The following is a 25994-nucleotide window of genomic DNA, read 5'->3' as shown; positions in this document are numbered from 1 at the left end:
GTTATGTTTTTCATTGAGATAAGATATGGGAAGTGTTCCAGTGTGCGATTTGAGAACGATTCCGTAATACGATTCAAGTATGTTTCTTAACGATTTTCCTTATTAATCTATTCTTCTATCCTTAATAATATATTTATTTCATTTTATAATTTTAAATTAAAACAATACAATAGAATAATAATATGTAAGTTGAACATCGTTTTATTATAAGGTATTTTCACACACCCTTTACAATGTCACCAGAATGCGCACGCGCATAAAACCGTGGCTGCAGCGCGGATCCAGCGCAATCGCACGCACGACGCCGCGCCGACACAGCCGTGAGTATCCACATGATACACATACGTTTATGTTACGATATACACATGTTTTAAATATATTGTTGAAACATATTAAATTGTGTTTTTAAGTATTTCTGTAAATATTTCACCTTGCCAATTTTTTTTTTTTTATATTTCAACAGTATAATTTGAATATTGATTGAAATAGTTTTGTAAAGTGCAAATTTTTTGTAAGTGAAACGTAATTTTAAACGATATTCTTATAGTGTATATATTTTTTTAAATAGCAACAAATATCAAGTGATCAGAGGTTTAAATGTAATATGTTATTTAAAATCCTAATTTTATTAATACTCTTAATAAACATAGTTTTTTAAATATTTTAAACGTGAATAAGTACGTATTATATCTAAAATTATAAATTTTAAATTTAAAAACGATAATGTCGTGTGATCTTTATTAATTATAAAAATATAATTTTTAAGCCTATGAGATTTTTATAAAGTTTTTATATCTAGCTGAATGTGATGCAATGTCAAAGATTTTTATAAAACATTTTATTAAGGAGTCATTTTTATGCCAGTGACATTTCAATAGAGAATCTAACAAAATTGATCAATTTTAAATCAAGGACATTTGTAAACCTCGTCTAAACTAGTTAAATATTTTATTAAAAATAATTCATTATAGTTTTAAATGGCATTTGTGATATTTCCTTTATTGAATGTGTTTTTTTAAGATATTATAAAACATAATTACCAAATATTCGATTAACATTTTATATATACATAAAAAAATGTACTTACCATAACATAACGTACGCGTCAATTAAAAAACTTCATTTCGAAGTTGGTTTAATTAAAAATATGTATTATAAGTTCCAAAAATAATTACTGGGTTAGTAATATAATTTCGTTTTAATCAGAATATTTTGAAAATAATAAACAAAAGATCTCGCTCATGTGGTTACGCTGACGTGACAAAGAAATCAGTATGTCACGCACAAATGTCACGCAAAATATCAATTATCTTGCTTTGCTCTATATTAATTTTTTTTATATATATATTAATTTTATTAGTTTCCTAATCGATTTCATGAAAGAAAAGCAATTTGTTTAGTTTATTTCTCCGGATATCAGATACTTCTAGACGTTATTTGAACATACTTCTACAGCTAGTATTGTTTTTAAAACAAAATCAACTAAGTATGTAATATTTTTCAATTAACTTCAGTTTTAACTATGTTTATAGAAAAATGTTTATATATATACATTTATTTTATAAAAATAGTACAGTCATTTCTTAGTGAATACATTACTATATATATTTGATTATATATACAATATTGAACTTAAAAAGCGTTATAGAAAATCAGAATATACAAAAAAATTACAACACTAAGTATCAATAAAAGTATATATAACGCGCATTACAAAAAATATTAACGGAAGAAATCAAAGGAGAAAATAGCAAAATTATATGTTAATTTTTATTTTCTTTTATGCTTACATTTATAACTGTACTGAATAAAATCTTTTCAAGGGATAACCATTCCTATTATTCTTTGTTTCCTTTTGTCATTATTGTATCTGTAACGTACAATTTATTTCCTACCAAGACAAAACAGTTACAGTGAAAACAAATCAAATAATGTAATAGGATGTAACAAAAGACGGCCTTATCGTTTGCAGATTATTCTTTATCTGTATATTGTCTCTGGTACCTGTTGAAAGGATTAAGTCTAAACACAAATATAAAATGTTTTTCTTCAGGATATCTTCATAATTTTGTAACCATAAATATCGTACTAATTTATCACTGATGTCCAGTGAAAATATAAATACTAAATATTTACCAATTTCCCGCCATAACGCGTAACTGTCAATGTTCATGTTGCCAGGTAAAAATGTAGAATATTATGATATTTAATAAGTGTGACAGATACTCATCGGTATTCAGTAATAAAAACAATAAACTGTATATTATCTAATAATGAGTGTTATATGCTGATTTTGTTGTTAATAAATAAAGTGAATGCAACGTATTATTAAGCTTGCATGTTTTAAAAGATAAATGTTCCATGCGAATAATATGTAAAGTTTAACCCTTACGATAATCACGTTTGTGGTTCTCGCCCTCACGCCACAATTATTAATTGTAAACATTAGTTAAGTAATACGTTACCGTGTGAAATTTCATTACAATTTTAAATAAAGGTTCTCGTAATTCGTATTTTGTATTCGTTTGTAGGTTACGTTCTATACTTTAAAATTTCGTGATATGTAGCATGTAGCATTCGGTTAATGTTAGTATTTGCGAATTACAACTGGGACCTTATTTATAATATTATTAATATTGCGACAGAGTCCTCTGTGGGTGACGAGATTTATTATCCATGCATGTTTGGTCTTTTTTAATCATGAAAGAAACACATTAATACTCTAAATAGGACTATTAATACTTGATGTAGATAGATTTTTGTCAACAATAATTTAGTTTAAATTGGGGCGTAATATTAGTGTATTTCATTTATTTTGAAATTATTTAAAGGCAATTCTAATATGTATACTAATCATTAATATAAACCTCGATCGATATATAGAATATAATTATTCTTGAAACTCCATATTCCTTGCCTAAATTGAATATAAAAGGTAACGGCTTTAAATCTTGGCTAGCACGGAATTTTTACTGCCATAAAATGTATATCTAAAGATTCTCTGTAAAGTAGAACAACCTTTATTTATCACAAACAAATTTGGCTTAAAGCGTTGTTCTAAAGATAAAATATTTATCTTAACAGAAGAGTAGGCTTTTAATTCAACAGTTACTTACTCTTATTATATGTAAACAGTAACTTAGTCATAGAATAAATCAGGTAGGTTACTAAAGTTTCACTTTTGGTTATCGACCTCAAACACAAAGGATATCGACATGAGCACATCTCTCATTTGTATTCACGTGGTGCAAACACCATAGTATGATAAAGCCTTGAGGCTTGGGAACGACACCTGGTGTTGTTTGCTATGCTAATATTTGCATGATATTATAATTTAAAAACAAACACTTTTGTTTTTTTTGAAACAACCGCTTCTAATTTTAAAATTGTTTAAAATAAATCTATGAGATATCTAATTGTTCTTATAGTTCTTATAAATTGTTCCATAAATATCCGATATTAACAAACGAATTTGAAATATGGATAAACTAAATTTTTTTTTTCGAAGACAGTTTTGGGAATTGTTAATAAATCTATTATTACAATAAAAATCCCTGACTCTTTCTCTTAGCAGGGTTTCATCTTTTTTATATGTACTATGTTGTGTTCTGAGTATATTTATTTAACATTTTATTGTTTCGAAGTAATCGAACTCGTCCTCTGACTTGAATATTGATCATCAGTCTATCGGTAGTGGACAATGGCTGAACAAGTATGTTAAAGGAATAGGATATAATTTATCATAGATTTTATGCATTTGTAGTTTATACAGTGAATTAAAATAACCTTTCGTAAAAGTCCCAGTAGGTACCAAAATTTCCTTTCCTTTTAAGATACCTTGGAGCCTTTAATAGCGTGCTACTCTGTTGCTGCTGGATACCCCAGAATATTATTCGATATATGGAAATTACTCACGATGTTTACGCTCGACTTCAAGCACGAGACAGATTATAGTATAAACACATAAATCAGTAGTCTTTGTTTGGATTTGAACTCGCGATATTAGGTTTAGATATATTTTACTATAGCTCTATCGGAGTTTTTTTACAAATTTGCTTTTTTATATTTTAACTTCAATGCCCGTTGGCTTTGATAGACAATGTTTTTTTTTATTAATTTGAGCCAAATTTAAAAATCAAAATCAATTTTATTAAGTGATTAGATATACTATGCCAAGCGATTACATCCTTAATTTTTTTCTAATTAAAATCTCTTACTAGTGCTGAAATGGCAGCAGATAGACGGTTATGTGTTCTTGATTTATTTTCTTATTAAAAACTGAAGACGTAATTATTTTATAACGAATTCAGTTCGAATTAAAACATTGAGAACGCTTAGGTTAAAGTGCTTGATAAATCACGATTGTTTCGGAACAATTGGTTAGAACTGTCGTCCTAGAATAGCTTCTACCTTATAAATATTTAATTAGAGCCTGCTTTCTTTTAAGCTCTTTTATTAATTCGTAAAAAGTGCATTTTGTTAAATTTATAACATTTTAATGTTGTTAATGTTTATACAAAAGAAATTGAGTTAAATATGGTTAATAAAATGAGGAAAAGAAAGTTTTGCCAATCAATAAATTTAAGTCTCATTTTAGAAACCCTTGATTAATAAGACTCGATAAAGCTATTATATAAATGATACAATACCGTGGAGTTAGCATTTGTTGATTTCCATTCAGGATATTTTTTATGGTATATGTAGGTTGACGGGTCACTTGTTGGTAAGTGGTCACCACCGTCCATAGGAATTGGAAACCTTGGGAATGCCTGTTATGTCAGTGCCTGTAGTTACACTGGCTCCTTTGCCCATCTAACCGGAACACAACAATACTAAGTATTATACTGTTTACGGGCTTGTGCAAAGTCTACCTCTTAGTGATACTGAGGGGTACTGAGATTCTTGTCGGTCCTTCTCGGCAGAATATACATTGCGAATCGGTGATAACTTTAATTTTTATTTAAAGTTGTAAAATGACGACTCAGAAGTGCTCTTAAGACTACTTGAATGAAGTATTTTTTATTTGATTTTGATATAATTTAGTCTCTTAAATAAAATCAAAGTAAGTATTTTCCAGAGTATATTATTTGTGATAAAGGAGGTCTATTTGATTCTTGTCTGATTATAGAGAGGCTTGATATCAAATAAACTTGCTTTAACGACGTCTCTTTGCAACTTCAATTGAGAATAACCGCAGCCATTGCCTACAAAAGAGAATTGAGGCTTTCAATATTTCTATTGTTTGCTTTTGTTATTGCTGTTGGAGAAATAAAATCTATTTTTCAACTAAATTGTAATATAGAAACTTTTTTTTACAATATGAAATTCCATTTATAAAATTTAAAAATCATTTTTTTTATGTAAGTGAATGTATTGAAACTGCAAAACTAATTCTTTTTACATTAATAAGTTAAATTAATATATGGCTTCGAACATTTACAAGAAATTTACATTTATAAAAACAATATCTAGTAATATTTAGCTACAAAGAGTAATAATGTAATTATATAATTTTAAATTTTAATCACACATTAAAAAGTTTACCCTTAATAAATAATAATAAATATGTCTATTAAAAAAAAACATAGGTACCATCAAAAGCACCTTCAGAGATATACAAAGATTTATTGTTCCTTGTATTTTATGCATTTTAAATTCAAACAATGTCTTATCGATTTTATTTAAATATTTTCTTAAATTGCGTATTAAAAAGGAAACGTACATTTGCTTCCGACTCTAGATTTTTATTGAAATTGTTTTAAGGATGTTCTTTTGTTAAATATGGCGCATCACATGCCAGATAATCCGGCAATAAATCCTTAGCTATAAGTCTTCTAAATCAAATGCAAGAACAGCATGTCCGACGGAAACGCTGGGTGAAATCTATTCACACAGATAAGAAAATATATTTTCATACCATAGATACACAAATACATTGGTATTTATTTAATCATTTAATGAATCCTATTTCCTGCGGTTTTTACTGTGTTAAATTTGGATAATATGCATTAACTTAGTATTCGTCTCGATACAGTACGATTGATATATATTTATATTTATAGATAATATTAGCTTGAATATTTTTAAATAATGAGGACCGTTACAATCGATTTTAAGCAAAGCGGTCTAACCACCCATAGTAAACATATACAATTTTACGATATCGAATACTTCGCGTCTCTTGTTTATGTGTTTGTTCAAATGTACTCGCAGTACTACATAACCCATTTGCAAAAATATAATATGTAGGTAGTTTGTTATATTTTTTTAAATATAATGAACGATTTATCTTTGTTATTAATTTATATTTTAAATATAAATGTGGCTTTGTGCAAGAAAGTTTGGGTAGGTACCAGGCACTCATGACACACTACCGCCAAATAAATATACTTAGTATTGTTGTGGTCCGGTTTAAAGTATAAGAGAGCCAGTGTAAATGTAGGCACAAGGGATATAACATCTTAGCTCCCAGGGTTGGTGGCACATTGGTGTGATGTACTAATACTATTATAAGGTATACTAATGAGGGATGAAATATATTAGGACCCCATATGGTGTTGCCAGACTTTGGCAAGATAACAAGCAGTAAATATATATCTAGGATTTTAAATTTAGGCCAAAATGGGGGCCCAATGGGGGCCGTTAATAAATAACTTTTTAATTTAAGTAATTTTAATTTTTGAAGATAGTGTTATGTTGTATATGATGTGTAAATTCATTTATTTAGGTAGTACCTACCCATTTAAAAATAAGAGTTTTTGTTAATTACACCCTATAATGACTGTCTGTCTGAAAGGAGTTGACGTAGTTGTTACGAGATTTCCTTCGTTTTTAGCTTTTTCTCAGTCCATAGTCCACCACGCTGGCTCAGTGCTAGTTGAATACAAACACTTAACTTCGGAAAGGCGGAAGTGTTAGCCGTGAGATTTAATTTTTGCGTTGCAGTCCAACAGTTTCCGCAATAGAAACACTTTAATTTTAATTCATATTCTAAACTATTATTGTTAAGTTTAAAATATGGGAATTTTACGATTGAGTTTGTTTTCAATACGAATATTCTAAAAGTAGAAATCGTACCAGAGACAAATCTAAAAATAAGTACGAGGATTGATACAAGCAACCGAACTCTGACTGAGTTTCGGCTGTATTAGGGACGTGGGTTTTAGTAGAATAGCATACAGCGTTGGCTGAAAGTCGGTCAGTAAAAATACACGTATTCTAAATTTAAATATACCTAATGAAATTTAAAATTGGAATTCGAGTTTCTTTGTTTATATTATGTTAATATTTTAAGAAGCTAAATGCTGTAAATAAGGATGCTTAAGAAGAACTTGTATTGCATTAGTGCGGTTATGGATTGTTTTAGGTATGACTGACTAGACTAGGTCAGTGGGTGGACGTATGTAGAGTATACCGGTACACCGTTAACGAGATGTTACCGTTATACAAGTACTAATACTACGTTATACCTAGTTATATGATTAAGATAAACGTCTTCACATGCTTGTGAATTGAAAAATTAGTACGACTTTATTATGTATTAGAAACATATGTTTTTCTAGAATGTTAATAATTTGAGATAAAAATTAAATTTTGTAGTACTTTAAAAGAAGTGTGCAATACTTGGTGGTAGGCTCGTCTGAGTAGGTACCACCATGTATTCTATCGCCAAGCAATAATACTTAGTAGTGTTATTCATCGGCTTGATAGATAAATAGGGCAGTGTAACTGCATGCAACTACATCCAAGTTGCCGAGGTTGTTTAAAACTTTCATACGCCACCAATGTTTATAATCAGTGGTGATCACTTACAATCAGGTGGCCCTGTCAAATAAAAATAGCAAGCTGTGAGATCTGAGTTACAAACCGATGCCACGAAAATAATTAAGAAAAAAAAAGAGATAAATGAGGTTTTAATAACATTAATACATTGAATAATAACCAATGATAGACGTATAATTTACCGTACAAGATCAACTAATCGTAATAAATCGAAATGAGAAAAACTCGGTACAGGCTTGTTGTGATGAAATGTTGACCTAATTTATGTAGCAATCTATTACAAATAATTATTTCAGTCAAAAGTTAAAGTATTAAGTTAATGTGATGAAATATTTTCAGTTGAAATATTTGAGATTGCTATTAAGGCAAGAATGTTTTCTTGAAACAATATTTTACTAATTTTATATTTCGCGATTGCGAATTCAAAGACAGGAGAATACTATTTACCCTAACCTACTTTCACGAGAAAAACGAAAATAATTGCGCCTTAGTTGGTTCATTCTAAAAAGATATTTGTGATAAAATAACATTTTCCTTATATTTACGAATACGAAATTTATTGTTGTAAAACTAAGGATAAATTTTGTTAAATACATCAAAAATTGTTTTAAAGAGAAATGACAGTTATGAATTTATTTACAACTTAAATATATGAAATTTAAATTATTTTTTATTTCCAGGTCAGAATGCGAGTAATACTGTTCACGTTGGCCGTCCTGGCTGCATTCACTTCAGCAGAATGTAAGTCTAATTAAAATAAGTACCCTGCTTCTAATTACAAGAAAAACTGGTTACGCTGTTTCTAATAAGAATAAAATTATACTGTACTTATAAAACGTAAGAAATGTTTTCTTTTATTACATCATTTTTGTGTTTGTTTAATTAGTCATTTATTTATTTTGAATATTGTGGAAATATAACTGGTTAAAAGTTTTATTTTTTACTTTAATTTTACATTTTTATAATTATCGATAACTCATTTTTACCTGACACAATAGTGGTGGATAAGCATTGAACCTTCTCAAAAGGAAGAAAGGTCTAAGTCCAGCTATGGGGCATTCAGAATCTATTACTTTTATCATTGAGATTTGTTTTGTTATAGTTATATTTCTATGATGTTAGTCATTAGTCGTAAATTTTGATTTTAGATTAAACGATGATATATACAGTCTTAATTTGTAAGTTATAGTTTAGTCTTACTGCAAATCCATATTAAGCTTAATGTACATAGATAGTGCTGAGACTGTGAGACTGCCTCTGACGTCTTGCCAAGCGAGATGATGGCTCATTTATCCGTGCGTTTTAATAATAAGTAGTTTCATAGAAATAATAGTTTTAAACCAGGCTAAGAATACCGTATATAATTGTAGGATTATCTAAAAAAAAAAATGAAAATAATTTAAACGAATTTAACTTTAGATAAGAAAATAAACTTATATTAAGAAGAACTTAGTTAAAGTTGTACATTTTATTCTTAATTAAACCGTAAAAATCGCAATAAATGCAAAACATCTTATGAATAAACATTTCTCAGCACTAATCTCAGTTCTCAAAATTGAATTAAAAACTCAACTACAATCCTTTTATAGAATAGAAATCGTTACTTTAATAATCGTATACAGAAACGTTTATATAGTGATATTTGATTTTATTAATAATAATACAAATGTGTCAATTTTGTGTTTAATTATTCGCGTATTTAGTTACGTAAGCTCCTATATTTCACTAAAGTTTAATAGAGATGTCGAGTACGTTGTAAAAAAGGACGTACTAGTATATACTTATTTAAAAATATGTTCTCATGTATCTTAAGTGCCACAAGTAAGGGCTTGTGACATAATATATATATATATGCCTGAAGCGAAAAGTAACATCAATAAACTCGCAATATATAGTGTATTAGTTTATTTGAAAGTATACAGGATTTTTCATTCCAGGATTGATATATTTGTGTTAGATAGCCCGTTAGTGTAAGATCACGCTAAAATCTACGGAGCTGCTGAATTTATACGTATGTTTCTCAACAGCGGACAGCAAAGCGCGTATAGTATGCTACTTCAGCAATTGGGCGGTGTACCGGCCGGGTGTGGGGCGCTATGGCATCGAAGACATCCCAGTAGAAATGTGCACGCATATTATATACTCATTCATCGGTGTCACGGAGAAGACTAACGAAGTTCTAGTTATAGATCCTGAGGTAAATATATCAGCTCAACTATTCTTTATCAGTTTATCTATAATAATATTGTTACAACAAGAGGAAGTAATGTTGTCTGCTACGTTTACACGGTTGAACCACTTTGATTTAATTTGGTAAGAAGCGAGCTTGAAACCCAAGAGAGGATATAGGCTACTTTTTATATCTAAATCTACGACCACCCCACCTAATATAAGAGCCAAGTCGCGGTCAAAAACTAGTAGTTTTATAAATATAAGTGTTAGTTGTTTTTTACATTTTAAATTATAATATTCTTTTTATTTTTTATATTTAAGTATCTATGATGATATATCGAATCATTAACAGCCTGGGCTAAGGCCCAGCAGTGGGAAATTCAACTAGGCCTAAAAACTTCAAAGGGAGAGGCCCTTTGAGGTTTGGAGCATATTCCACCATGCTGCTCCAATGCGAGTTGTTGGAAAACACATGTGGCAGGATTTCGTTGAAATTAGACACATGCAGATTTCCTCACGATGTTTTCCTTCACCGCCGCGCACGAGATGAATTATAAACACAAATTAAGCACATGATAATTCAGTGTTCTTGCCTGAGCTTGAACCCGAAATCATCAGTTAAGATGCACGCGTTCTAATCATCTCGGCTTACTGGGTCATCTCGGCTTATTTAAATCGAATGTCTGAATATAAATATTGTGCCGAACTAAACTTGTATAAAAGAGAAACAGCTAAGTTTCTTGCCGGTTCTTCCATATATAATCCGTGTCGATTTTTACTAGTCGGTAGTTTTTTTTTACTGTCACAATAATTTCATATAAATATAGATTATTCTCAAGAAAATGTATATATATGTATTTGTAGGAAATTTCAAATAAAATTTTCTTCAGCACGTGTAACCTTAACGCTTTAGAATATACTAGAAAGTTCGGTAATTCAAGAAAATAAGGGACTAAGCCTTTTCATTACCTTGTTCCATACGGGTCTTGTATGAGCTACTTTTTATGCCTTTAGTACTACCTCGTAAAACACCAGCAGTTAGAGTTTAAATGTAGAAGCTTACAATGTTCACGAAATAGCTTTGAGACTTTTGTCAGTAAAAGGTTATTTAATGGAATGCATTGTCGGAAATCATACAATGAAAAGTTTATATAATAAGTATTTTTATGGACTAAGTTAAAGTAAATAAATGTGTTTAAAACAAGAAAAGGGATAACAATAAAATGAAAAGATCGACTCGTACGCCGTGACGTCACACGTGACGCTCCCCTATGCCGTCATGAATCCTTTCCGCCGCCATTTTCTATACGTTTATAGTATACGCGTAATATGTTTCGATTCTTCTATTTAATCATATATTATTTCAAAAGTCATCAATTTCAATGTTTCACATCGGTGAGACGTAATGGCTACATTTATTTTATTCAAATACTTTTATACGTTAAGCGGTACGTTCTATTTGGAAGAAATTGGCCAAAAACGGATTACCTTTTTTAAATCTAAAAGGGCGAAAGTTCAATATAAAGCGTTGCAATTAATCAAGGAACCTAACGTTGCCCGTTTCAAGTTATTTATCGTTACTGTTTAGAACGGATTTCTAGACGTTTGTAAGTAGAATTGTTTAATTACTATAATTTAATTATAATTTTCTTCTGATTCTTAACAATTTTGCCTTCGCCTTCTTTAATTATTGTACGCTTGGAATTTTGCTCGTTATTTGAATAAAAATGCCTGTTTTTTTTTACTTTGTTTACGCGGTTTAATTTTTAAAGATTTCTTAGATCGTAGAATGAACACATACAGTGTTATTTTACGTTAAATAAAAATTGATTTGAGAACGAAATTTTAGATGAACGGCATTTGTATTTCTTTTCTTTTTGTATCTTGGTTAGAATTCATGACACCTATTTGAAATGAATTAAATGCTGCTTATATATTTTTATAAAGTCTAGATATTGCATTTTCAATATTATTATCACCATCACCAACTTTATTTAATGAACTTGGCTATGTGAGGTCACAAAATTACACCCAGAGTATCTAGGCCCAATTAATTTCAATTTATGGTATAAAATAATATTAAAAATGATATCTTAAGATAATTTTTTTCTTCAGCTCGACGTCGAGAAGAACGGTTTCAGCAACTTTACAGCCCTGAAGAAAACTCACCCTGACGTTAAGTTCATGGTAGCGGTGGGGGGATGGGCCGAGGGTGGCTCCAAATACTCCCACATGGTTGCACAGAAGTCTTCGAGAATGACCTTCGTAAAGAGTGTTGTCGGTTAGTATTGTTTGATATTATTTTAGCTGATACAAATTTTTATTCGTACTTTTATATATTGTGTCTGTTAGGGCGTGCTAGGAGAATGTATTTGATTTCTATGGAAACGCACCACATAAATCTTTGAATATTTCTGGGCATGCGCTTCATTATAAAAAAATATTTGAACCACTTAAGATTAGTAAAAGGCAGAGTTTTAATAAATATATTACAATATTTTATATTATATAAAATAAAGGGTTCGTTTGTTTGAAATTACCGCTCAAGATTTGCTAGTCCGATTTAATAATATTTTTTGCATGTTTAGGCAGTGCAGTATGACATAAATCGGATGAAACCTTGCGGTGCAACTAGTTTATTAAATACATTACAAGTTAGATATATTTTGTATATATAAATATTGTCCTAATGAAAGACTATTTCATTCATTAAGATTTAAGAGAGTTTTAAAAAACATTTTTTTTTTCTTTTAAACGCTTCGCATATGAAATTTAAACATCTGCACATATAACGGACTGAATGTTTTTATACGCTTCGTTATAATGTAAGGGGAGGTACGAACAAAATAAATCGCGACATATAACATAACAAATGACGTACGAATTGTTTTTAAAACAAATTTATACTATATTCAAGAAAATAATCGTATTGGCAATGTCAATTTAAGCGTCCTTATAAATCTCAAGCGGATCGCTTTGTGATACATAATAACGATTATTTAAATATACGACCCGGGTATTAAATATTTTCTTGCCATATATTTGGGGTTTGAAATAATCGAATTCAACATTTTTATTCAACTATAACAAAAGCTATGTGTGCGTCAATATGGCGTCGGAAGTACAAAGGTTTAACATTAAGATTACTGGCAATACGTGTTTTAACTGAGTAATGGTATTCCGTATAGCTGTGCCAAGTTAAAACGACGGCTTGATGTTGAAATTTTACATGGACTTAGGTGTGTTAAAGTTATCAGCCTGCGAATAAAATTAAAAAAGCCTTACTTAGTGTAAGCCTGGGTAGGTATCACTCACTCATTAGATACCGCCAAAGAGTAATGCTCAGGATTATTGTTTTACGATTTGAAAGGGAGTGAGTTATTGTAACTACAGGTACATGGAACATAACCTCTTTGCTCCTAAGGTTACTAGCGAATTAGCGATGTAAGAAATGTTTCATATTTCTAACAGCGCTAATATCTATGGGCGGTGGTGACCATTTACCACCAAGTAGCTGATATCCCCGTCTGCCTAGGGTGTCCTCTTCTTTTAAGGAGAGGGTTACGTAAGGTTGCAGTTATGATTATTATAGTCTAGATACTGTCAAAGCTGAGAACGCGTCGAAAAAAATGAGGCAACTCATACGCGCACACTAGTTAAGTAGTATGACGTTTGACGAGTGTCAAGTGTAGCTCACGCACATTACGACTCTCTCACTTACTGCTTATATAGTGCGACACTCGAGATATATAAATAATCTAAGGTTGAACTCACATATGGCTGATTTTTATCCGACTAAGGTTTCCTCATAATGTTTTCCTTTAGCCTAGCACGAGGCAAATTACGCGAATAAACATAAAAGCTAATGAAAATGCAACGGCGCTTTCCTAAGTTTAAACCTCGAAATCTTGAGTTAAGATTCACGTGTATAAGCCACTATTAATAGTATTATATATAAATTATAATTAAACAGCCCAGTATTGAAAAGGAAAATGATGTATCGGACAAAATTCGGTGATTTAAAATATCCTTTTACATAACTATTATATAAAAATTATGTATTTATATTAAATCAATTGAATAAATAATGTTCAATACAATTCATATAATATCAGAACGTATACTTGAATGAACAATGCGGTTTACAATTCGAAAAGTATATAATACCCCGTACCTCAACATTATTGGATAAATGCCATTTGGATATAAAATATCCAGCATGCTATCTTTGAATTGTATAGCGAAGGCAGTGAGGTATGTGATTAAAATAATGCCTAGAATTTGCATTCAGACGTGACTTCAAGTCGACGGGAGCAAAAGAGAATTTTTATATGCAAATGCAGTAGAACATAGGCTATTCTAGAAGTGACAAGTACGCTTTCAGAATTAAGCAATTTTAAAGACTTATAATTCTTAATGATTCCGATATATATTTTCAAATAAGAATCTTATATAACTTATTTTAAAGTTTAAAATATAATAAAACAAAGATAATTTAGGGTAATAACCGTACTTTATACTATCTAGCTTAACTTGATGAGCTGTTGATTCGTGTTAATGTTCTAGAAAAGTTAGTGCTTAACTTAATGAGCTAACGTCTGAAGAATGAGAAGATTTAACGTTGACTACTATTGTTCACACTAAAGGACAGGCTTAAGATTCGTTTAGAAATATATTAGAAATGACTATTTAGGTCATTTATGGCAGTGAATACAATTGCTTATAATAATTGTTTATATTTCTGTGTCAATATTACTGGGTACTACTGCTCACACCTACAATTGGTACTATAAATGAGTACTAAAAAAATCGACAACCTAATAGTATTCATGGAAGTAAAAAACAAAAATTTTAGTGTTTTTTTTTGAAAAATAGATTAAACCTTATCACAGGCAGACACTTCAATTTTATTTATTTCTATAGATATAGATACAATAGCTCGGATACCACTGTGAAAGTCATTTCTAAACTGAATTCTTATTATTCTATAATATTTTTATTACTGTCCCGTTGTGTGAGTTTTGTATTCAAATCATATTGTCGAGGAATGTCCATACAGTCGTAGAACAATTGAACTGTGAATTGTATTGAATTACTATAATATAATAATTCGATATAATACTTTATGATTGTTTATTTAAATGTCGACAAAGTTCGTGCGAATGTCATTGTTCTTCACTCTTTGAACGAACGAAACTAAATCATCATTTTAATCTTTCAATTACAATTGAAACTTTAAGGCTAAATATTTGAATTAATGTCAGCGACTTAGTCTTTGTGTTTAGTAAAATATCGGGCAAAAGCAATGTTTTTAATTAATTAATATTAAATTATTTAATGCTTAATTATTTACTCATTTTTATATTTTAATTGTTTTGAAAATAGATACAATTTAAATGGTACTACAGTAAATTCTATTTATTATTGTCAATATAAATGAATACTATAAGATATTAGGCGCATCACACATGATAAATATTTTCATCTAATAGTATCTAAAGATACCTCAGTACGAATCTAAAGATTGTCGTAACAATCTTCAGAGCATTGGCTCTGAAGATTGTTACGACAAGGCTTTCGAGTAGTAAAACCTACGTAGTAAATTAAACTATGTACATCGTGTGTTGACATGCTTTAGTTTTGTATTTTCTCAATAATAATGCTTTTTTTTTGTACTTCTTCATTCATCTGAATACAATTTCTAGTAACAGTTTACATTACGTTTTTATTCCTGCGTATAATTTCCTCATCTACGATATTGTATTTCAGACTTCCTCAATAAATACAACTTCGATGGTCTCGACCTTGATTGGGAGTATCCTGGTGCGGCAGATCGTGGCGGTTCCTTCACAGACAAGGACAGATTCCTCTATTTTGTTCAAGAGTTGAGGAGAGCTTTTATCAGGGAAGGAAAGAACTGGGAATTGACAGCTGCTGTACCACTAGCTAATTTCCGGTTGATGGAAGGTTATCATGTTCCTGATCTTTGCCAGTGAGTAGATCAATTGCACTTTGTTTTAAAATGCAAGAAAAATGTACTTATTGTCTTTAACGGTAACAGTTGTCTGTTAACAGAATTAAAAAATTTAATTTTTCAATACAATTCTGTAAGTAACTTAATAACAGGTTAATAATAAATGTCAGTGAGCAACATTATTACATGAAAGCATTTCTACTGGTTACGGGCAGTCCAAGCCATTGGCTTAGCCAGCATTTTATTATAAGTATCACGGAGCGTGGGCTACGCTTCTACAAATATGGTTTTAGATAAAATTTTGGCATACTAATATTATATTTTGGGGGCAACATATTTACTTGCGGGCGGTGCCTAGTCGTGCCCTACACCAATGGTCCAAGATAGCATAGGTCATTTTATTTATATATCACAAGTAGTAAGACTTTGTACAGCTGTTGTTTCAGTTTGAAAGATATATTCTTTGAAAGGATATATTTAGTGTTTGTGTATCCTATCCTTAAATTATAAAGGACATCGTATATCTAATCTGCTTAAGCTAATTTAAATATTTATGTTCTATCTCTCTAATTTCGTAAGTTTGACCAGCAGCCAATATAATTCAAAAACAAGTTTTTTTCGACAATTCGATTCTTTTTATTATTTTGAACTTTATTTGTGTTGACCAGTAGCATTTGGATGTAGACTGAATTATATCGGCATATCAGCCAACTAGCATAAATTTTGTTTAAAAATATTTGTTTTTAATGAATGAATACGTCTTTTTGTCCTAGAATAAATATTTTTCGAATATAATGTTTATTAATAAATGTCATTTATCTTGATTATCTGTTTACCAAACAGTAGTAAAAGTTACGTAAAGTTATAGAACTGTTATTTGAACGGCCAAACTATATTACAAAGTAACGTTCGTGAATATTGCGGTTGCAATCGCTTTGGCGAGAACTGAATATTTTGGTTAAGTCACAGGCTGGAATTTAAGAATTTAAAACTCATTAACATAGCAACAAACTAAAATCATATTTTTATTTTATGTAATTGTTGTTACATTACTATGTTAAATATATTTATACGAAAGATATAAGTTACGGACTAAAGTTTGGAAACTCTGATTAAAGTGATATTTACTAAATTAACTTGATCTCAATAGTCATTGGTGCCAACCGATGACGTAATAGGCGACCAATGGGCGCTCAGATTAAAATGAAATTGCTTAATCTGGTATTGACCAGCGTTTCCATAACTGGGCAGTTAGTTCATTCAAAATATAGGCATCCATAATATCTGCTTGATTAATTATGTGCTTTTTTGGGGTCAAGACTTAATAAATTTTAGAGATGGAAATTCGTTATTTTCTTTTAGGTCAGTAAACGGTGTATGATAGACCAAATGTCAATTCTTGTATGAGTAGTGCAGGATGAATTATTTAAGCGAACCCAAAATAATTTAGTACGTACTAACTGTTAATCATAAATTTATAAATATCGTAAAAAAAATTATTTGAAGAATATTTTTATTTTGAGGACTTTAAGATTTCAAGATAAAATAGGAAAAGAAAATCTGTATCTTTTGTTTATTTGTAGATAATAAACCTTTTAACGAAATGTTATAATAGTTTAAGTTATTTTAATACGTTTCGAATGACGCACGTGTACAGCTTATATACAATAAAAGAAAATGTTTCAGAGAATTAGACGCCATCCACGTGATGTCCTATGATCTCCGAGGAAACTGGGCCGGCTTTGCAGATGTTCACTCTCCGCTCTATAAACGTCCCCACGATCAGTGGGCTTATGAGAAATTAAATGTGGTATGTGGTGATAATTTTTTTTTTTGGTCATATTGTTGTTTGTTTATACGTAGTTTTATTTATGGTTATATAATTATGATAACGTTCTGATGATCGGATATTGAAAAAAATATAGTTTTCCTTAGATAATTAAATACTACATCAAGAATTGGCTAACTTTTGAGGAAATTATTTTCCAGAATGATGGTCTTAACCTTTGGGAAGAAAAAGGCTGCCCTTCAAACAAACTTGTCGTTGGAGTTCCATTCTACGGTCGTTCCTTCACGCTATCAGCTGGTAACAACAACTACGGTCTAGGAACGTACATCAACAAGGAGGCTGGAGGCGGTAACCCTGCACCTTACACTAATGCTACTGGTTTCTGGTCGTACTATGAGGTAAGTAATTTTTAATGATACTTTGCTGTCCATTTAAATTCACCTGTGAAATGTGTGCGTTTATGTCGTAGTTACATATATGTTAATAGTTGTTTTTATACATTATGATAATGTACAAAAAAATGTCGAAGCTATGTTTACGGCTAATATTATTACTGAATATACCTAATAATTATGGTTAATATATAATTAATTATTTCTAGTGAAGAAGAGTATTGTAGGTAAATATTAGTAAAAGTACGGAACTGTGAACGAATCTCGAATTATTTTACAAAATAATTTCGATTGATACGTCTTTCTGAACGCATTCTGCGTTTGCGCAAGTGTTTCAATAGTGCCCAAGTGTATTTCTAGGCCCTATCGATCATAACATGATAGGTAATTTGACACGTCTGGAAAGAGATCTATATCTATATATCTATAAAGTATTAATTTATAAGCTGACTAACAAATGAATAACGGTTTAATATTCATACTATACAACGTAAGTAGTGTATAGTATTCTAATTGATATACACTTAGCTTAAAAATCTTTTTGACACAAAGTGTAAATTTTTCTACTTAAATATAGAAAAATATAAATATTTCATTACATTATGTACTTTGATCAACAAACTTTTAACACTAAAATTGTTGATTAAATATATCTCATTAAAATTTAAACTAGATTATATTATGTTCAAGAGAAATTGCTCTCTTAAAACCCTTCAAATAATTTAAAAAAATAATATGATCATAACAAGATCATTTTATTAATGAGTTATCAAATTTCGTTTTATCTTTTATAATTTATATAAATTCATTTCTTAAAAAATGAGCAGACCAGACCAGTTTAGATGAATTGCCAAGTTTGGTTAAAGCTTCTCAGGGGTGGCAAAAGATCTAAATATAGCCTTATCGATATATTGTAAAGTTGTTGTTATTGGGTCATTCTACGAACATAGAAAGATAAAACATTACACAACTAAAATTTAGTACTTTCTCGAGCATTTCAGCAAGAAATTTTATATTTAAACCCCCTTATTGATTACCCCTTATTTATAATGGTTAGGCAACATAAGAAAATTCATTAAAATCTCTAATTCTGCAAAAACAGTCGCTTCCCATAAATAATATAACATTAGAATGAAATACAGCATAATGTAGCATAATGTATCATTATTAAAAGTTGTTTGACGACCTCCGTGGTCGAGTAGTGTGTACACCGGTTTTCATGGGTACGCCACTCCAAGGTCCCGGGTTCGATTCCCGGCCGAGTCGATGTAGAAAAGGTTAATTAGTTTTCTATGTTGTCTTGGGTCTGGGTGTATGTGGTACCGTCGTTACTTCTGATTTTCCATAACACAAGTGCTTTAGCTACTTACATTGGGATCAGAGTAATGTTTGTGATGTTGTCCAATATTTATTTATGTTTTTAAAAGTGTGAGGCAATACACAAAGAATGCATTTTTGATAAGGCTTGCGCTCCATATATTAAAATTTACCATATGAATGCAATCGGAATCATACGGTAAATTTGCATTCATGATACAGCTTTCTTCACGAAGGAAATCTCCTTCATCGCCGAGCACGAGATTGATTATTATTATTACAAACACAAATTAAGAACATTACAATTCAGAGGAGCTTGTCATGGCTTTAACTCGAAACCTCAGTCTCTATCAATATTCCATGTTCTATTCTTGGCCTTAAGCTAGGCCATCTCAGTTTTATACTAAAAATATATTTTATAATATCAATGAATTTTAATAAAAATTAACTTTTACCTTTCAGTTTGCTTTCCAATTATGACAACATTATGGAATCTAAGAAACTAATCAAACTGATTAGAGTGCTTCTAGTTTAATAAAAATCATTATCACGTTTTTATCCATCTTATCAGCGTTGTAAGGTAGACGACAGGTGTTCGTTATCTCGATGTGAAGTACTATCAAAATGCGTAAGAACATTAATTTTAATATTTAACAACTTCAACCTCTTTCTGTTAAATATTTATAGAGCTCGGAAGATATAACGTGTTTTGTTAAAAAAAAAATGAAGCATTGGAAATTTCCTTTCATTTCTTTGAAGAAAAGGTTTTATATATTTTAATGAATAAGTACGTTCCTTTGTTATGATTCCTGTAACTGGTTTATGTAAGGTACGGAATTATTCACTTCACAAACAAATGTGTATGTCGGAAAAGGTTTTTTTTTTTTAATGAAACGTATTTTAGAAATCGTGGTTTTTAGGACAAATCAGTTTCAATTTGTAATTCAAATACTGATATTTCGAATTAGTTTTTAAAAATAAGTTGTTTTTTCGTATATAGAAAAAATCGTTCAAGTTTGAGTGTACTAGAATATTTATTAAGTAACAAAATGTTTGTTATCATTAATTGTCCCAATATATTACAAAATACACGACAGAGTATTGCAGAATCATCTATTAAATAAAACTATTATTGAAACAAACTTAAGAAATCTAAAAATTACAACGTTATAATATGTTAAGAAAAAAAGTTTATTAAAATAAAAATTGATAACATTAAGTGCTTAAACATATACAAATATGAATTAAAATTAGTTACTGTATAAATTTTGACCGTGTGGTGTTAATTTATTTTTTATCCCATTTGCTGTCGAAACACTTGGCCCTTGAAGTAATGGTGCAAAAAGCTTCATCAAAAGTATAACACCTCGCCTTATTGCCTCCACTGGTGACAGGAGGGCTGGTTCGTTTTTAGCCCAAAAGTTTGGAATTGCGATTCAACAAGGAAATGCTGCTGGCATTCTTGCCACCATTCCGCACAAATTAGGAATTTTAATACCCGTATAGCGACATGTAACGTCACTTAGCACTACGAACTAATTGCTCATAATTTTATTTTTCTTTATAGATTTGCACGGATGTAGACAAACCGGAATCAGGGTGGACTAAAAAATGGGACGAACATGGCAAATGTCCTTATGCTTACAAAGGCACTCAGTGGGTTGGCTACGAGGATCCTAAGAGTGTTGATATCAAGATGAATTGGATCAAAGAGAAGGGCTATCTTGGGGCAATGACCTGGGCTATCGACATGGACGACTTTAGAGGACTCTGTGGTGAGACTAACCCATTGATGAAACTTCTGCATAAGCATATGCGCTCATATCGTGTTCCTCCTCCTCGCACTGGCAACACTACACCAACAGTGAGTGAACGTTTGTATATAAATACCTTCTACTCCGCTTAATATTACTTCAATAACCGCTTATTATACTACAGTATTGAAGAATATAACCTAGATCAAGTAGATGGTCTTCATTGGGAATTCAGTTTAAGATACTTTGTTCATGATTAGTGTCTACTTTAAATTACGATATTACGTTTTTTATTAAGAAATAATTATACAATCGTGTTCGCCGTATTAGGTACATATTGAAGTAATTTTATGAATACAACGTCAAATAATTGTGACAGTTATTTAAAAGAAAAAAAAAGTAAGTAGAGACATTTTGTCACTTCTAACAATTTTAGGATTTATAGCGCAAAGTTTTAAAAGAAGCTAAATATACTTTGAAGCTGTCCAAAAATTCTTGTACTTCAGAGGTAAATGACAAAGTCTTATACGAAACTTGGGCCATTCACCTTATTTTCGTGAAACTTTGAGTTAATTTTGGGCTTCATAAAACTTCGTCTTTTCTTGAAGGTGGATCTTCATTTTAACATTTAGAATTTTAATTAAACGCATTGATAGCTTTTCCAATGCAGCTTCACAATTCGAATGTTTCGAGCAGACTTCAAAGCAATGAATATTTTGAAGAGGTTCTTATTAATTCACTTTAAAATCAAATTTAAATATTTTTTTCATGTAGACAAGTACCTTTGACTGGAACTATTGTTTCGGAATGTAAGTATTTTAAAATATGAAAAAATATTACAATTAGAATTATAATTAAAAAAAAATATTGTGAAACCAAAGACATTTTATTATCTTTTAAAAAATATTAACGCTTTAGTTAAACTGTAGGAATGGATTATATTTTCCGAAAAAACAATTGTTGCGGTAAATAATTCTCTCACGTAATCGAAACATTGATGAAACTTTCGTTGTTTTAGAAAATGTTTTTGTCTTCATGGTCGTAATATTGGGACTTAGGAAATACCGAACGTTATTGGCAAAGTTAATTAGTTAGGACTTGGACTTGTTATTCTGTTTTACAAACTTTTGGCAGAAACCTATGAACCGTTGACTCGAATCCCTTATTTGTTAGGTCACCTTTATTTCATAACTCACAAACACTCTTTAATTTTTGCTTTGAATATATAAAATATCATAAGAAAAAGTATTTATAAATAAAAACATGATTTGAAGAGTTTCATTTGATATCAAAATAAATAAGTTTATTTATGTAAGCATAAATAAGAAATAAAAAAATCATTTCCACGATACTTGGTACTAGAAATATTTTTGTTCTTACAGCCTGAATGGGCAAGACCTCCATCCACACCGTCCGATGCATCCGAAGGTGCACCTATACCTACCACCACAACTGTTGCACCAGCTGTTCAACCGACCAAGAAACCTGCTACACAAACCACAACCAAGAAACCTACCACACAAACATCCACCCAGGCTCCAGTATCGACTGAAGACGCGCCTGACCTAGAGCAGCCACCTGCGGTAATTATTGTCCATATTATATTTAGAAATAAGCTTCTACCAGTAAGTAAGTAATAGCCTTAAAATGTCGCTCTACTAAGCTAAGATCCGTTTTGTGGTGATGGTTATAGAGCTTATTACACGATGTTCCGCCGCAGGTTAGATACAAATGTAGCAAATTTTCATGCATGGTTCATACAAAATTCCTCGCAATAATTCTGTCACTGTCGAACAGGAATGAATTATAAACACAAATTAAGTACTTGAAAATGCAGTGACGCTTTCCCTCGTCCCGCTATCAATTTTAGATTCACATTTTCTAACAAACAAAGCAAATCAGAATGTATCACCATAATAGTAGAATTATTTGTTATATACGTTAAATACATTTTTATAATGACATTAAAACATAAATTGATGCAATATAATTATTTGAACAGGAAAACGAAGTGGACTTGCCCGAAGTATGCAGCTCTGAAAACGATTATGTCCCAGACAAAAAGAGTTGCGATAAGGTAAGACTACATTGAATAATTGTCACATTTTATAAACTCGGACATTCTTTTGTGTTCAACCCTTCTGTTTGAAATATCTGACTGAGGTTATTTCTTTCCTTAACCTCGACAATGAGACATTGGATTTTTTTATTTGATTAAAAGTTTTCTTATTTGTTATTTTTTTTGGCAAGTTATTGCCAAAAAAATAGAAATATATTTGGAAGGCAAAAATGTATCAATAGTCTTTTAGTGTCTTATACACTATAAAACTTATCTGTATAACGACGACTCAACATTCGAAGGTAAGGCTTTGTGCAAGCCCGTCTGGTTAGGTATCACCCGCTCCTCAGACATTCTACCGTCAAACAGCAGTATTGTTGTGTTCCGTTTTGAAGGTATCAGTCAGTGTAACTACAGGCACAATGGATATAACATCTTAGGTTCTAAGGTTGGTGGCGTATTGGCGATGTAAAGAATGATTAATATTTCTTACAACGCCATTGTCTATAGGCAGTTGTGACCACTTACCATCAGGTGGCTCTTTTGCCCGTCCACATACCTATATAATAAAATTAAAAATCACTAAGGCTAACATGTTTAACTAAAATATATAATGTTTAGATCTTTTTAGCTTTTATTTCTTATTTATTAATAAAACAAAACATGTTTTAATTTTAATCTCGAGTCCAACATGACATTTGAGACTTACAGACTTGAGCAAAAAGTCCTGGCTTTTCTTTTTACTCATAAATATGGTTATAACTTCCACCTGCGAGCCAAGTAGAAGCTATAAGTGTACTTTAGCTACTCAATTTATAACCAAGAAGCGTTTCATCTTCAATACTTTATCAAACTATGTCCTTTATCATTACGAACGCGACGAACATCGATTTTAGAATATTATACTTATACATTTAACTGGATATCCAAATAATATTAACTCTTCTATATCGGTGTTGCCATATAATAAATAAATATATACAATCTCCTTACTTTCTTTGTTATAATCGTATGTTATATCTATTGTACAAGATTCTAGTTTCAGATGTTATTATCATTATATTAACATTAATCATATCATATAATTAATACCATAATTACTTGTCAGTACTGGCGATGCGTGAACGGCGAGGGCATTCAGTTCACGTGCCAGCCGGGCACCGTATTCAACACGAAGCTGAATGTATGTGATTGGCCCGATAGTGCCAACCGGGCGGAATGTCGCGCTTAACATATGTCAAAATTACTTTAAAGTACATATTTAGACAACTGAATAGATATTTAAATTAAATGTTACAAAAGAGGTTAATTTTATAATTGTTGTTATAAAAAAACAAATAACGAAATATTCGAATTATAAACGCGTTTTCTTTTTTGTAATACTAATGACATTCATCATTATTTATTGCCATATCATTAACTCTTCTATTGTCTTTTTACGTACTTATAAAGAAAAAAATCTGAAATATAATGTTTTTTTTTGTGTATCTTTTATTTTATAACGTAATTGTAAATAATTTAAGATAAACGTCTAAAACAGTTTCATTCATAAATTTCCTTATAGTAAAATTAATTAGGATTTTGTGTTTGAACTTGTTTTACATTATATTATCATTTTTTTAAATGAATTAAGTGAATACTCGAAATTCGTCGAAAACTGCCGCTGGATGTAACAAAATACAAAGTTGCTCAAAATTTAGTTATAAGCTGTGCTCTTAGTTAAATTATACTATTTGTGATAACATTATGTTACTGACAAATACAATCCATTCTAAAAAAACGGTTTGAAACCATTGTTAACGGTTAGAACCAATTTAATTGCATTTAAATATACAGTACTTTGTCAGTAATATAATGTTTCTATCGCATTATTTATTGTAACGAATGAAGCTATTAAAACATTAAAATATATTTGCATTTTTAATACTCTTATCTCCTTTATACCTCCGAAGTAAATGATTCACTATGACATTTAAATTTGAATCTTTATTAACGTTTGCGCTTTGTATCATTCAATATGAATTTAAAGATGAAAGTTCGTAACGAACTTCACCATTCAATGTTTGAAATGTTTATATCACTTTTTTAAGTTCTATTTATAATTAAAAGATAGTCAGTATAGTATATTTGAAAATAAACTCCTTAAAAAAGTTAAATTGGGGATCAGAATTTTGTATATAAATATAAATTCTCACAACGTTTAATTTATGGATTTTTAGGCCATCTGTTTATGATCTTGAATATCCATCCCTTATGGAGGTTAAATTAAGGATGATATTTAGTTATTTTCAAATATCCAGGTATGGAAATTAGACTACAGGCATCGTAGGTTACCAAAAGCTCTAATACTATTATTCTTGTACTCTAGTACTTAAGAAAAATCAGTGAGTTTGTATAATGTTTCCGTAGTCAATGCATTTAATGTCTCTATCGAGTACACGGCTAATTAAATAATAAATAGTTATTGTAATACTATTAGTTCAGTATCAAATTCTGTTTGAAAATATAATTTCATTAAATGTCCTCTTTTAACTTACAAATACGATATTTAAACGCACACAAAAACACTTCAAGTTATCATTTAATGATTCTTTTCATAATAAAGAATAAAATATTTTGATATTATAACTGAAAAAAAGCTTATAGTCTTTACTGAATATTTAAAATAAAATGAATGTCGTATTTATAATGTTGGGGAATGTTGAAACGAGGTGAATAAATGTTGACTTTGAATCCTTTTGTCCCGTACGTTCTT

The 25994-nt window shown here is 30.3% G+C and overlaps 1 protein-coding gene across 1 annotated transcript; it reads left to right on the top strand.

Annotated features, from left to right (window-relative positions):
* Window positions 1-223: 223 nt before the first annotated feature.
* LOC113401553 (endochitinase) lies at window positions 224-25150 on the top strand. Its single transcript, XM_026641505.2, has 11 exons — window positions 224-320; window positions 8463-8523; window positions 9810-9979; window positions 12070-12235; window positions 15724-15946; window positions 17615-17738; window positions 17918-18115; window positions 20994-21290; window positions 22563-22763; window positions 23183-23257; window positions 24348-25150. Exons 2-11 carry the CDS (start codon window positions 8469-8471, stop codon window positions 24468-24470), a joined length of 1632 nt encoding a protein of 543 aa, XP_026497290.2. The 5' UTR covers window positions 224-320; window positions 8463-8468; the 3' UTR covers window positions 24471-25150.
* Window positions 25151-25994: the final 844 nt, after the last annotated feature.

The sequence above is a fragment of the Vanessa tameamea genome, chromosome 20, assembly GCF_037043105.1.
Source record: "Vanessa tameamea isolate UH-Manoa-2023 chromosome 20, ilVanTame1 primary haplotype, whole genome shotgun sequence".
Lineage (NCBI taxonomy): Eukaryota > Metazoa > Arthropoda > Insecta > Lepidoptera > Nymphalidae > Vanessa > Vanessa tameamea.
This window is presented reverse-complemented; position numbering and strand designations above follow the sequence as displayed.

What these genes read in the sequence shown, in the direction of transcription:
- LOC113401553 (XM_026641505.2), top strand. Translation starts at nt 8,469, where the DNA reads ATGCGAGTAATACTGTTCACGTTGGCCGTCCTGGCTGCATTCACTTCA. An exon ending in CTGGCAACACTACACCAACA is followed by an intron (nt 21,291 to 22,562) that starts GTGAGTGAACGT and finishes TTGTTCTTACAG; the next exon opens with CCTGAATGGGCAAGACCTCC. An exon ending in ACCTAGAGCAGCCACCTGCG is followed by an intron (nt 22,764 to 23,182) that starts GTAATTATTGTC and finishes TTATTTGAACAG; the next exon opens with GAAAACGAAGTGGACTTGCC.